The following is a 15001-nucleotide window of genomic DNA, read 5'->3' as shown; positions in this document are numbered from 1 at the left end:
AGTGGTAGTATATTTTTATAAAGTTGTATGTATGGTATACTATACAAAATGAACATAAGGGTTAAAACCTTTAATGGTGGTCAGAGATCTTGTCTGATCTTCATTTTCGAGAAATATTGCAAATTAAAACTTTGACACAACCCCAGCTTCAGCAACCGAACAATTTGTCACTTAATTAATCACTATGCTTGAATAACTAGCCAAATAGAACATTTTAAGAATTTTGTGACTAAGTATAATAATAGCTTCATTCGATGCAATAAAATATATTTAATCGAAGTTGGTTAACTTCACTAAATTAATATTATGGTAGACGAGAAAATGCTCCCTGAAGATAGGACTAAATTTAAAAAATCATCAATATGTTTCAGATTAGGTTTACTCTAATGACGCTAATGAATTTCAGTTATTTAAAACTGAATTGAAAAGATATTAAATAAATTATAAAAAGAAAAATTCATACCTTAAATTCTAATAAATGAATTGGAAACATGTTATCAAAGAAAACATAAGGCTAAAAAGGCAAAAGTTGTTTCAATTAAAATATTTTTTATTATTATTATGTTCGGCATCAATCTTTTTTGCTACAAAATTCCAAGCTGCGTGAATTGTTTTACACATATCAAGCGAGTATTAATTGACTCTATTATTTAGCATATAATGCATTTCCTCCAATATAATTGTTTTAATGACATTTACATCAAATCTAACAGAGTAATTAATGTTCGAGTGATACTTATCAAATACATTTCCTAATTTAATTTTGAAATCCACTGCTTGTCTAATTGGCAGATTGTAATATCACGTCCATGTACGTCTTATGACAATTTACAGCTGGCTATTAAATGATATCGCTGTGTTATGTGATTGCAAAGCCTAGTGAATTGACATTATTTTTCATATAAAAAAAACTGATTTATCCGGCGTTGTTCGGGATTATAAACCTTCATATAAATTATTTTTGCATAAATATTTTTATGCATTAAATCCTTTTATCGTCTGAATAGTTTTTAATTAAAATGAATATTTATTGAACCAGACGATTTTTTGAAATCGTAAATATCTATTTCTATGTATAAATTACTACTTTCTTTTTAATATAAATACTTCAGATTTTATTCTCAAACACTAAAGTTTAAGAAAAGTTTTAATGAATATTTTGAGAATTAATTAAAAACGTTATTTTTATTTTTTAGTAACAAAAAAACATGAAAACATATCAAATCAATAGATGTTTCTGATATATCGTCTGCTTTAAAACTTTTAGTGTTCTTCCAGAATTCTGTTAATGTGTTCTTGCAAGATTTCTTCATACGTATTCTTTTCTTTAACAATAAAAAAATATTTCGTTTGTTTGCAAAAACTTTATTTTCTTTGGCTTTGCTTAAATTTGATTGATGGGCTTACTTATAGGTATTCGTTAGCCGTTATTCCGAATTTCTCACTATTCAAAGTTATCTATTATTCTGAATTAAAATATTATTTATTAGTTCACAGACGACATAGAAAAATATGACATGTGACTTTAATGACAGCAATCTAAATAAATAAATTTTAAAATTATTTTTTGAAACCAATAAAACGTTGCCAATAAATATTTGAAAAACAAAATAAAAATGACAGAAAGTAAAGGAAGAGTTGTTCAAAGTCTCACCGTTACTTAGCAATGGAAAATCCTAAAATTTGTTTAATTCAAAATCTAGTTTATTCAATTACTTGTAAAATTTTGGAAACTAAGAAAAATTACGTGAAAAATGAATCTAGAATCAATGTAATGATAAACTACTGAATTTTAAGATGATGTAAAAATAATTTTTTGTGGAATAATTTAATTCGAAGTTACTGAGGAAAAATTGCAAAGTTTCGTTTAATTCTCATTAAAGGAAAAGTTAATTAGCACTTTGAAAATTGACAGCAGTCTCTCTATTTACTTAAATGATTAATTGCACATAATTTAATTGAATTTGACACAATTGTTTCATAGGAGATGCAAATCATAAATATATAGCAACAATGATTTTATTAACCCTTTGAGCTCGGATGACTGATCTCCGGCACCATTTAAGACGATGCATCATTTTGACGTTTTATTTATTTATATTTTTAATTTTACCTACAAAAAAAAAGATATCTACAAAGTTTCAAGAAGATATAGATAAATTTTTCGGGTAAATTCAATTTACAGCAATTAGATACATTTATTTTTTGGAACAATAATCAAATCCTTGTTTTAGGTGAATAATTATTAATAGAATTATTTTTCCTTGTTCAAGGGTTTAAATATTAAGATAATAATGTCAATTACGATTCTGCATATAACATATACAGGATTGATAAAAATTCACATATTGAGATACAATTTTTTTACTCCGAATAAAACAAAATTTTCTGAGTATTTTACGTATAATTAATGAACTCGATGGAAATTGTAAGAAAAAAATTATTTGAAACTTTCATTTTTCATATTTTTTACTACTCTCTAATGATAAATCCTGAAATCCGTCTTTCGAATTTCAGCACTACAATAGCAGAATAAATTCATAGATTTAGGAATTAAATTAGCAGTAAACAATTAATAAATCAGCCATATAATTTCTTTGTGTTTAATTATCATGAATTCGAAAGTTAGATTTAAATCAATCAAAAGAAGATTGGTTGAAATAAGACTCACTTTGAGGGCTGTTTCATATATCATTTTAAAATTTAAAAACCTTTTCATTATTATTAAATGCCATTTTCAGTGTAATAAATGTCAGCTAATTAGGCGATAATATTAATTCCTAGATAAAGAAGATAAATACATGATGATAACTAATCAATCAATTAATTTTGAAATAAATTTCTTTTATGTCAGACTACCATAGTTTCCAGAGTTTATTTGAGCCAATCATAATCAATTACTCAAAATACAAGTATAAAGATTGGTTCAAATAAAATTTTAAAAATTAAAACTCTTTCATAACTGTTAAATGTTTCTTTTTTATTCAATAAATAAGTAAACTGGGTGTATAAATAATTAAAAGATAAAAGTAAAAAGTTGAATAGCAATGGAAAAAAACTAATCAATCAGTTAACCGATTTTGAAGTACATCCCTTTTCATAAGTTTATCATATCTTCAAAAGTCTAATTTAAATTAATCATAACTGTACTACAAAATAAGATCTAAGAATTTTTAAAACCTCTTTTACTAGTATTAAATATCATTTTTACTTTTCTTTCAGAAGTTTATTATAACCAGTTATTAGGTTAAATCTGTTTTTAAAGCGTATATATAGATAACGTGTCCCATAAAATGTGACAAAGTTCTCCAGCGAATCGATAAAAAATGTCACCAATCCCATTTGACTATAAATCACTTCTAACCCACAATTTCACTTATTTTCAGCACGGACTGACAGAAACACCCGAGTTTCTCGGTAGAACATAAGATAAATTAGCTTAGAGATAAAATGTATCAGTGGATAATGGACTATAAAAGAGACGTCTTACTAGAACAAATTATATACTTAAATCCAGTTATTTCGTTCAAAACATGAGTAACGGTTTCTCTAAGGAAATAAAAATCATTGATAGAAAAAAATTTGCAAGAAGGTGAGTAAAAAGACATATATATAAAAGGTAATATAAAATTTAACATTAAATGAATTTATTAGAACAAATTATGCATTTAAATCTATTTATTTAGTTCAAAACATGGTGGTTGCTCTCAGGAAAGAAAACTTATTCATGGAAAAATATGGAAAAGATAGTATTTGATATTTGATTCAAAACATAAGTCAATAAATATGAGTCAAAACATAATCAAAGAAAAGTAAAATCATTGGTGGAAAAGAATGGAAAAGACAATGAATGAAAAGAGATGCTGCCTATAATATAAAATTTAGCATTAAATGAATTTATTAAAATATATTATTTATTTAAGTTTAGTTATTTGATTTAAAAAATAAATGACAGTTTCTCTGAGGAAATAAAAATCGTTGATGGGGGGAAATATATATATATATATATATATATATATATATATATATATATATATATATATATTGCTTGTAATATGAAATTTAACATTAAATGAATTTAGTAGAACAAATTATGTCTTTAAATCCAGGTATTGGATTCAAAATATAAATAACGGTGTCTCTTGGAAAGAAAAAATTATTGATGGAAAAGACAGTGAATGAGAAGAGATATTTCCTATGATATAAAAGAACGCTAAATGAATTTATTAAAATAATTATGTATTAAAATCCAGTTATTTGGTTGAAAACAAGAGTGACGGTTACTCTAAGGAAAGAAAAATTATTGATGGAAAAAAAATAGAAAAGACAGTGAAATGCACAAAAATATTACCGGCAATATAAATTTGACACCAAATTAATTTTAAGAGAAAATTGAAATTTTTTTAGAGTTGTCATTCACCTTTCTATGAATGATTGCAGACTAGATTTATTTAAATTTTGAAACTTCATTTAAAAAGATTAGCCATTAATATCTTACGACTTTTTCAACGCATTTAGCGATAAAGGAATTTCTGCTTGTATCTTTTCTATGTAGATAAAATGTAAAGGAAATGAAAACTTCTAGTCATACACTACATAGTAAATGTTTTTAATTTATAAACAGAAATTAAACATCTCAAAGAATGCTATAATTCGGTACAAAAAAGAGCATAATACATAATACAAATAATATCGGTATTCCATGGATTAACTGAGGGGGTGAAATTTTAGGACTTAACTGGGGAGGTGCGGTCTACGAGACCGCATTTCATTTACATTCAAATTAAATTTTCTAATGAATGCATTAGTACTTCTGTACAATTATTCTTATCACTAAAACCATTTTCTGCTTCATTTAAAAGTGTCTGGAGCACTGCTTCATAATAGGATCAGTAAATTGGATGATATTTTGGAGCCCAAGTTTTAGCGCCATCTGCTAAGCCTTGTTTAACACTGGGACAGTAACAGGGAGGTGCGGTCTTAGAGACCGCGCTCAAAGAAATAACTGAATTATTTAAAAAGCATCAGCTGAAATCAGTTGAAAAAGTGCACGTGTGTTGAAGGTCACAAAACAGGAAGATACAGGGTCAATCCATTCAATTGAGCTAAAAATAGAATAGGGGTGACTGAAACTCCATTGCTAGCGGTCTCACAGACCGCACGTCCCCAGTTAAGGGTTAATTAAATCAGTAAGATATCATATTACCGAAACAGAAAATTTCATCTGATTAGACGATAAAAAGCAAAACGGTTGCAGTCTTTAATAATGTTTAGTTATAGGAAAAAAAATGAATAAAGATTTATACCTCTCATTCGGAACATGGGCCTATATTCCAATTCCTCTTATTTATTTATTTTTTCATTCTAATTTAATTATATAATAGTGATAACATGCAAAACATAAAAAAATGTATTTAATATCGCCATATAAAGCTTGATTATAAACCAAGTAGCTAAAGCAACGAAATATACCTCAAAATATTTGTTAATTTATTAAAATTATTAAAAAAACTAAACAAATCAAATTGATATAAACTGGAAATTCATATTTTTGGATTTTAAAATGATATAAAAATGATTTTCATGCAATAATAGGTTCCGAAATTGTAGAGGAATTAGGTTCAAATTTTGAATAATTTTAAATAAGTTCAAAGTTTGAAAGGAGTTGGTTTGTTGGGGGGTCCCTATCATCCATGAGCGAGTTCTTTTAATGTTAAGTAATGAAAAGTATTGTAATTAAAAAGAAACGGAAAAATTAAATGTGGTTATAAAAAAGGTGACTTTATACTGCATTTGTATTTTTAATCGTTCTAAATTTCTAAAATATCAATTTTTGATAATTCGAACCCTTAATGCTTAATTGCTAATGACGTTGTTGTTTGTGTGACTATAAGTAGGAACTCAGAATCTTTGTAACGAGCATGCGCAAAACACTTCTCAATGGTTACTTTTTTGCTACAATTACTTAATCTTCTAGTTTATACAACATTTTGAAGCTGTGCGATTGGTCAACAACATCTGACTTCTTTGCATTAGTTTTGATTAAGTATTAGAATTCCAAAGTTCTAATACTTAAAATGAAAAATCTATATATTGGTTACTATGCGTGAATAATGCCCAATATGTTATTCAATTCTATGGTCATTACTAAAAATTCTAAGTTAAAACGCCTTCAAATCTATTCTGTAATTTTAATACATAATTTCACGATCAATATAAGTCAGTTTTCTATTATTTCACACATAAAAGTTTCATTGTTGAAATAAATCATTCGAACAATAAATTTCAGTGCATAATTTTTTATTCAAGTCAGTAAACGTCAAAATTTTGGATCCGAAATATTTATAGCATTTCTTTTTAGTAAAAAGTGGTATTTGAGTATGTTTTACTATCTCCTAAAAATTGTATAGTCATGAAAAAATTTCAAAACTTATGCTATAAAATCTTTAAGTATCAAATATTTACAAGACAGAATGGGGTAGTTTCTTTTAAACTTTTTTACATATTCTCAAATAAAAGTGATATTCCACATAAAATTGTGGACTTTGGGAAAGGTTTTGAAAGCCGCAAATACTCAGATTTTTATTTTCAGAATCCCGTAAATGAGAGTTTTAGGCTTCGTAGTTCAGTAAAGAAAACCAATTACATATTTTGGGGAATTTTTTGGCGGTCTATTGGAACCAAAATTAGACATAGAACTATAATTTTTGAAATAAAATCACATACCAAATTTCATTTATCTAAATACTTTCGTTTTGAGGTATCATGATCACATGTATGCGAATATATAAACCGACTGATGGTGAGGCAGCTGATAAATTCTACAAATGGTTGGAAAAAAAATCAACAATAGGTACAACAAGTAGATATAACCCCAAAGATGTGTGTTTCGAACTCGTGGAAATATGAACGTGGAGAAAAAATCTCGCTTTAGAATTATTTTTGTGTATGTGTGTGATTATTATTATTTTTTTTTGTACACTTTACTTACATACTTTTTTAATTTAAAAATTTTTAATTTAAAAACAAATGGTTTAATGGTTCATTGCTTCCAGATAGTATAATTTAATGATATACAAACGTTTTACTTATATTTCAGTCTCGTATATGTCAACAACAGCTAAAAAGAAAGGAAAGAGAATGCCGGAACGCTGTTTGTAGAAATGTTTGACCAAAATATTAAAGACATTATAGAACAAACAACATAAGAAAATTAGTTACTTAGCATAAAAATATTTTTTTAAGTTATTTGTTTTCCAATAACAAATCGAATGCGTTGTGAAGTAATGGTAATTAATTTCATTACCATAAATCGGTACATTCAAAAAATTAATACTAAAAAAAAAGACTCAAAAATCAACATAATATGTATAAAATCAAAATTTCAGTGAATTAATTTAATTTTATGCATGTAAAATAAAAATTAAAAATTAAATGCCATGTCGATTGAAATGTGGATATTTATATTATAAATTGATTCTTCAAAACATGCTTTTGCACAAAAATAAAAATTGGCTTAATAGATGCAAAGTTTTTTTTTTTTTTTTTTTTTTAAATACTGCAGCATAAAAATTCATATTATTGCAATAAACAGAATTTTAACTGTACGTATCAAAATTGGAAATAAAAAGCAACAAAAAAATATCCTTCTATTACAATAATATATTTTTAAAAATTAATTTTTGAGCTTTCAATTTTCTACACACACATATATTATATATATATTATACATTTCTGAAATCGGTATCATGTCCTCTATTTTATGAGGTTAAAATGGAAAAATCTATTTTATTTAACATGTAAATGTCCCAATTACCTTAATATTATTATAAATTTATTAAAAAAATTACATACAAATATCCGATAAGTTTTAACAAAATGGCTTAGTTAAAGATAATTTCAATGTGTAATTTACCAAAATTTTGAAGATGCTAAAATAGTCTATTTTATATGATGAAAAAATGCTTAAAATAATTTCTTGATTTAATGTATTATCTTACAGGATTTTCAATGTCTAACAGAAATTTCAGTTTGAGAGTTTAGTATCAAACCTAACATACAAGTGTTTCCAAATAAAACGGAAAGATTTTTACTCAAAATATCACTTGAAATAAAAGAAAAATCGAGTAGTTTAATTTCTAATTGAAGTTTCAAGTTAATAATTTAATTTGAAAAGAAAATTTAAAAAAAGAATAATTACATTCTATTGCGCATGTTTATATAGAAATTCTTCTATATATGTTTGATTAATAATCTATGGAAATGCTATTCATCACGATTAGAGACAGCTTCTTAATTTTTTTAGAATCATATTTAATAATATTGACTAATCAATTAATACATAGCTATCCTTTCATTAAATGTTCCAATTTAACGCAGATGTAAATTTTCTTTTTTCAGCCAAAAAAATATATATCATAAAAATACCATTTACATGGTAAAAAAAACGTCAAACGATAAATATTTTTTTTTCAATTTAATACAGCAGCAACTTTTCAAGATCTTTCAGGGAAAAAAAATATTGAAACCATTTACATGGTACAAAATATCAAACGATATATAATTTTTTGTTATTCATTCATAAAATCAAACGCTAATGCTTTACAGTTAAACGGCTTCATGTTAAAACTAACTAAATTTGTAAATAATTTTCCTGTGGCACAATAAAAAGATACCTGGTTAAACGACGTCGTGAGAGAAAAAGGTACTTGAGCTAAATTTAACTTTTTTTTTCTTTCTTTTTAGTACCTTAAATACTCTTTTTTTCACGATCTCCTTTGTCTAAAAAAAAAGTTGTTCTTGACTTCAAGTTAACATTGCAATTAAGGAAAAAACCAGACTATTAAAAAAAGTTTATTGAAGATTCATCAAAATAAGTTAAATGAAATATTCTTTTTCTTTTATAAAGGATGCAGTCAAATTATAGAACAAATTTTAATCGAAATAAGATATAAACAAAATTAAGTATTTTATGAAAAAAACAAAAACATTTTTTACTTAATTTGAAACTTCTCTAAAAATATATTAATAAAAATTATGAATTGCTTTTATATTTAATTCATAGCTTTATTATTAATTAGTATTTTTCAGCAAATATTTCGACTCCAAAGGATCTCTAAAATACAATCGAGACATTTTAATTAAAATAATTTTTTATATCATAAAATCATTCTTTTTATCAATAAATATTATTTTTTAAAGTATTTCTTCATACTAAATAGAAAAGAAAACTAGATATTAATGCATTAGCAAACTTAGTAAAATTATTAAAAAAAATGCCAAGCCTCAATAATTTTTTTGTTCTTATGGTGCAAAACTGGAAGTCAAATACTAACTGTTTCTAATGAAATTTTGCATATTAACGTCTTAAATGATTTTTTTTTTTTTTGCTATTTAATAAAATTACAACCAGGTTTTGAAAATGTGTTGCATTTTAATATAATTCTAGAGAAACTTTTGAATCCTGTATTATTTCTGTATCAATTTATAAATATTTATGTATGATTGTAATTTAAAATTATGAAAATATAATTAGATTATATGATAATAAAGCATGATAATTATTTTTTAAATGTTTTCCTAGATTATTAAAAAAAATTCGATATTCATAAGAAAAAAAAATCGCTCTCCCATTATCCTTTCTAGACGAGGGCAATTGTTAAAGAAGCATTGATTTACAAATCTTTAAAAGTTATTAATCACATAGTCCGTTTTAACTAACACAGTTTTTTTAATCTAATTAATTAATTAGATTACTTGCTGTTGCCATTTGTGACAAAAAATTGTATTGATAAGCAGATGGAATTTTTATAGTGTCTTATTAATAGATCAATTGAAATTATATTTAACCTTTTTATTAAAAACTGTAGAATTTATTAAAAACGATAAAAAATTTTATTAAAAACAATCAAATTAATATTACTTATATCCACTCTAAGATATATACAGAGTATAAAATTAAAATGAGTATTCTAAACATCTTAATTTCATTTATAAATTTTAATCTTTCAAAGTAAAATCCGCAATACTAAGAAATAAACCGTAATATTAGTTGACCATAATACTGAATTTTGAATCTACTCTTAAATATAAAGCAAGTAAAACTTAATATAAACTTAACATTCTAGAAATCATTGTTATGTTTGAGAACCGCATTCATAAATTTTAATATTTAATTGATAAAAATAGGTCTTGTGATCTCTTAACATTTAAATTTGAATTAACTTTATGTTACATAGTCAACAAAATAAAAATTATGGCTATCTTGACTATATATGGGAAAAGGATTCATTTTAATTTTCCATTAATAGAAGAATTCTTGACCCTAACACTTGAATTTGAATTCATTTTAGTTTATAGAAACAGGGAAAAAACGGTAAGCTATCTTGAAGCTTGGAAAATCCTTTATTAGCTTTTTTTTTTTTTTTTTTTTCAAAAATAAAAACGAAAATCATGGCTTTTGAACAATAAAATTAATTCTTCCATACAAAGTAGAAGTATAATTTTTATTTATTACAATCATAATCTAATATAAAGTTTCTATTAAAAAAATATGTGCCATTGACAAAATTTGATCCACATTAACAAACCATGTTTGCTAATTGACTTGAACATTTAATTGGTGTTTTAGCTTCCACATTGCGTATTATTTGAATTATAAAGCAACTAAATGCTAGTTGTTAGCTAGATGGTAGAATGTTAAACTTAGTTATGTCTTTTAAAAACTGTACACATTCATTTAATCTTCGATGTGATAAAAAAAAAAGTTTCAGAAAAGAAATATATTTGTTATAGTTTTCAGTTTATGCACATTGTAGAAAGATATGTTTTAAATTGTAATAACAGAATTATTTTATAACTGATAAATATTTATGATAGATAAAAAATAAAAGATTATCAATATTCCGTTGACAGACGATTTTAAACATGCTCTTTAACTTCATTAAAATCAGATTTTTTTCGCTAAATTCAATTGTTCATTAATTTTTTTGTACTAAAAATATGTCTAATAATTAAAAAACGATCTAAAATATCGATTAGTTTTTCACATATCCTTATTCCTTTTCTGTGCTTTTAGATGACAAATTCCAAAACACATTCCATGCAATATATGAAATATGATACATTATGATTGTGCAATCATGGTAAAGTACTTTTTTCTAAAAAATGCAGTCAAAAATTGAAGGCAATATTTCTTTTATCAAGTACTTTTAATTGTTTATTATTCCTTCTTTTTGCGCAATTTTTTTAAATGTTTGTTTCAAGTCAATTAAAAATCACATTTTTTGTATTTAGCGCTTGTAAAACTATACATAAAACACGTCATAATTAATTGCTTCTGATAAAAAAAAAACTTATGAAAATGCAAGTTTTACACCATCAAAAGAAAATAAAAATATTACCAGTGCAAATATCATCGCAAAATATTGAATGCTAATTATTTTTCCCTACAATATTAAATATGACAATACATGGTTAGTAAATCTAAATGACAATTCATAAAAAAAAAGAAAATGGGATAAATAGTCCTTTATTCATTTCATAAGCTACCGAACGATATTATATCCCCAGACACCCCTAAAAAATCGAACCACTTCCCGTTATTTCTTCAGTAGAATCATCATCCCCCCCAAGTGTAATGTTACCTTTAAAACCAAGGGGTCTAAGCATTATGTGATACAGATATCCATGGCAAAGTGATAAGTACTGCTGCTTCGGGGATATAGGGGTGTTCGAAAAGAGGATGGTGTAAAGAGGGGGACTTACTCTCTGTTCCTGTGGTCATCGTGCGTACATCCAAACGATTTCAGTGCTGGGGGCGGGCGCCGGTTAACAGCGCGTCATGGCGCATGGCTTCTCTCATCAGCGGACAACCAGAGAAAGCTGATGGGAAACGGCAACCCGTGCAGTACACGCCAAGGCGATCGCCAATTGAGGCGACAAAATATCTCGCATTCCAGCAGAAGAACCGTGCTTTAAAGTGTGGCGGTAAAACGGAATTACAGTGATACAGGTTTTTGTTTTAATCTATTTGATAAACGTTTTTTTTTAATAATATTTATGATCTTTCAAAGTATTTATAAAATGTAATATTAGTGATATGAAAATCAAAACACTCGACTGGAATTGATCTTACCAAGTTTGGAATGCAATTCTGTCACTGGATAGAAAAATATCTTAGTTAATCTGTATCTAGTAGTAATCCAAATTTTAGACTTTTAAATACAAATAAATCAAATGCTAACGTTTCTTTCACAAAAATTACGAAGCATGTTATTACTGCATTAATTATTTTACATCTTTTTAAAATTTGAACACAAACTTTTTAGTGATAACAATTTTGTTTTAATATAATTTTTTTCTTCAAATTTAAATAAACTTTCTAAAATATTTTAAGTATATTTTACAATATCTTTCTTTGTTTCAGTTACTGGATTTCTAGGCAAGCGCTACAATGTTATTGAATGCAAATTTTTTGTGTATGTGTGTTCATGATATTTTAATTATATAATTTGTAATATATAGTTAATTATTTTAACTATATATTACAAATTTTACAAATAAAATAAAGATAAATGAATCAGGCCTAAAATAATATTATGTTGATATATTTCAGAATATAGGTTCAAATTTCTTTTAAATTTTGGCAGCTCGTTATTAGATCGTTTATTAACATTTAAAATATTTATCTTTATTTTCTGAATTATAAAAGTAAAAATTCCTGCATTTTGCAAAAAATAAGTTTCAAAAAAACAAAAATGTCTGTCAGAGTTTTTATTTTCTTGCGTACAAAGCATAAAGAAAATTTTACAATCGTCAAAAAATTCGAACTCAAGATTTTGACGAAGTATTAAGTTTTAGAACTCTCTGAGTTCGAAAAACACTTTTTGTATTATGTCTGACTGTGACAAACTCAAAAACGCTTTGAGCTAGACAGATGAAATTTCGTATACAGTCTTTACACCAAATTTGTAGATATATATTAAATTTTGAACAAAATCCGTTCAGAGGAAGTCTGTCTGTTCAACATTTCATACATAATAAACACGATAATTACAGAATAAAAGAGCTAAAAGAATAAAATTTGGTACACAAATGTTACATCTATTGTGTTTGTATACACCTGTCAAATTTTGAGCGAAATCTAACAAGAATTTGAATGTCTGTCGGTCTGTACTTACAGAGAATGGTGTAACTCAAAAATTCAATGACTTAAATTTATCAAATTTGATATGGGAATTTGTGACTACAAGTATAGTGTTGTGTCAAATTTTTATATCAATCAATTCGGAAGTACACGTTTATAACACAAATTCGATTTTTGGATACTGTTAACAGCATGACAGGGATTAATCGCCCAAACACTCGCCAAGGATGATACGATAGATTCTGTAAAAATGTTAAATTTACGCCAAAAATTATTTCGTAACTATTTGTAAGTCGATACTATGCAAGACATTATCTGCCTTACCCATGGTCCACAATTATTTTCGTGAGGTGGGGTAACATCTTTATAAGAGAGGGTGCGAGTAAGTTTGGGGGAACCACGCCCACTGAAAGTTTTTTTTTCTTTTTCTTTTTCTTAAAACCATTTTGAGGCTAAAAATTTAAAATTCATTTGTATCAATTAAGGAATTACTTAACTGAATGGGAACTTTATTGTGATCTCTACTACAGAATATAACATTATAATCCTTAACGTATTTACTTCCATAACTTATGCCGGTGATTCAGGCCTTCTACTGAATTCGATGCTCCCTTTTCTGCGAAATCTTAACAATTGTGTGGGTATGTGGCGGGGAGCTACAATGTTCTAGTAGTAAGCTCTCGGCTTCAGAGTCAGAACGTGTGAGGTCCAATACCCAGTTCCACTGATTATCTGTCTTATATGTGAGCCTATATCCGACGCCATGGATCAAGCATCTCTCCAATGAAGAAGTATGAAAATCAGTGAGAGATGCTAGCTCAGATGTCGTCCTCGTCATCCAGTTGCGATTCAAAATTATGATATCTGTTTCTAAACAGCTCTCAAATTGCTTCAAAATGAGACGATAATCAACTAAATAAACTGTTGAATAAAAGGAGTAATCTAATTGGATAATAAATGGGAACCACAGATATGAGAGAAATGTTAGGAACTTGAAAAAGTTTGGTGTTTGTGGTCTGATGGCAAGATTCCGACATCAAGTCCTGATTCGAAAAGTGATTCATTCCTCCAAAGATGCCCAAAGAAGTTAGACTGATAACTAACTGATAATTCGACTGCTAATATTTTCAATTTTTTTACGTTGTGAAGCACTAAAAAAACTAAAAAAATATTTCAAACAGAATAGGTTATTTATTCTCTAGTTCTGGAACTGCAGAATAAGTTAAAAATTTACTATACCAAATTTGAACAAACAGATTAAAATTTCAGAAAATATGTATAAAGATATAAAATAGTAATGCGTATGTAAATTCTAATATAAAAATTAGTGAAACTTCTCAAAAAATACAAAATGTTAGAAACAAAATTCTAACAATTTTATAAAGAAACCTTTTCAAACATTAAGAATATTAAATAAGAATCATTGCATAATTTTGCAAAAAAAAAAAAAAAAAAAAAACTTTTAAACATATCAATGTTTCGTTTTAAAACAACACTAAGGTTACTTTTAAACTGATTTAGTAATTTTGAACTTTGATCGGATGACGGAAAAGGGGAGTGTCTCAACTAGTCCTCTCTTTTCCAGATTTCAGTGTCATTTCCTGATTGGAAACTGATTCTATTGAGATTAAATTGCTTTAGGTACATTATCGTTCTGTTTTGAAGCAATACTAGTATCCTTTTGGACCTGACCTAGTGATTTTGATCCTTGATCGGATGATCAATCAGCTAGTGTTCTATATCCGTGCTCGTTCTTGATTAAAAACTGATTTTATTGGGATTAAATTACTTTAGATATTTTAAAGTTCCAGTTTGAAACAACACTAAAATTATTTTGAAACTAATTAATTTTTA

At 26.3% G+C, this 15001-nt stretch overlaps 1 protein-coding gene across 2 annotated transcripts in view; it reads right to left on the bottom strand.

Moving 5' to 3' along the window:
* The window catches only part of LOC129956888 (muscle calcium channel subunit alpha-1-like), a 239297-nt gene extending 227428 nt beyond the window's left edge, over positions 1-11869 (bottom strand). For both annotated transcript variants that reach the window (XM_056068900.1, XM_056068901.1), the window contains exon 1: positions 11767-11869. In XM_056068900.1, coding sequence (XP_055924875.1) covers positions 11767-11785 — 19 coding nt within the window. In that variant the 5' untranslated portion in view covers positions 11786-11869. The remainder of the gene's footprint in view (positions 1-11766) is intronic.
* Between the last annotated feature and the right edge of the window lie 3132 nt (positions 11870-15001).

This window comes from Argiope bruennichi, chromosome 11, assembly GCF_947563725.1.
Source record: "Argiope bruennichi chromosome 11, qqArgBrue1.1, whole genome shotgun sequence".
NCBI classification, from domain to species: Eukaryota; Metazoa; Arthropoda; class Arachnida; order Araneae; family Araneidae; genus Argiope; species Argiope bruennichi.
This window is presented reverse-complemented; position numbering and strand designations above follow the sequence as displayed.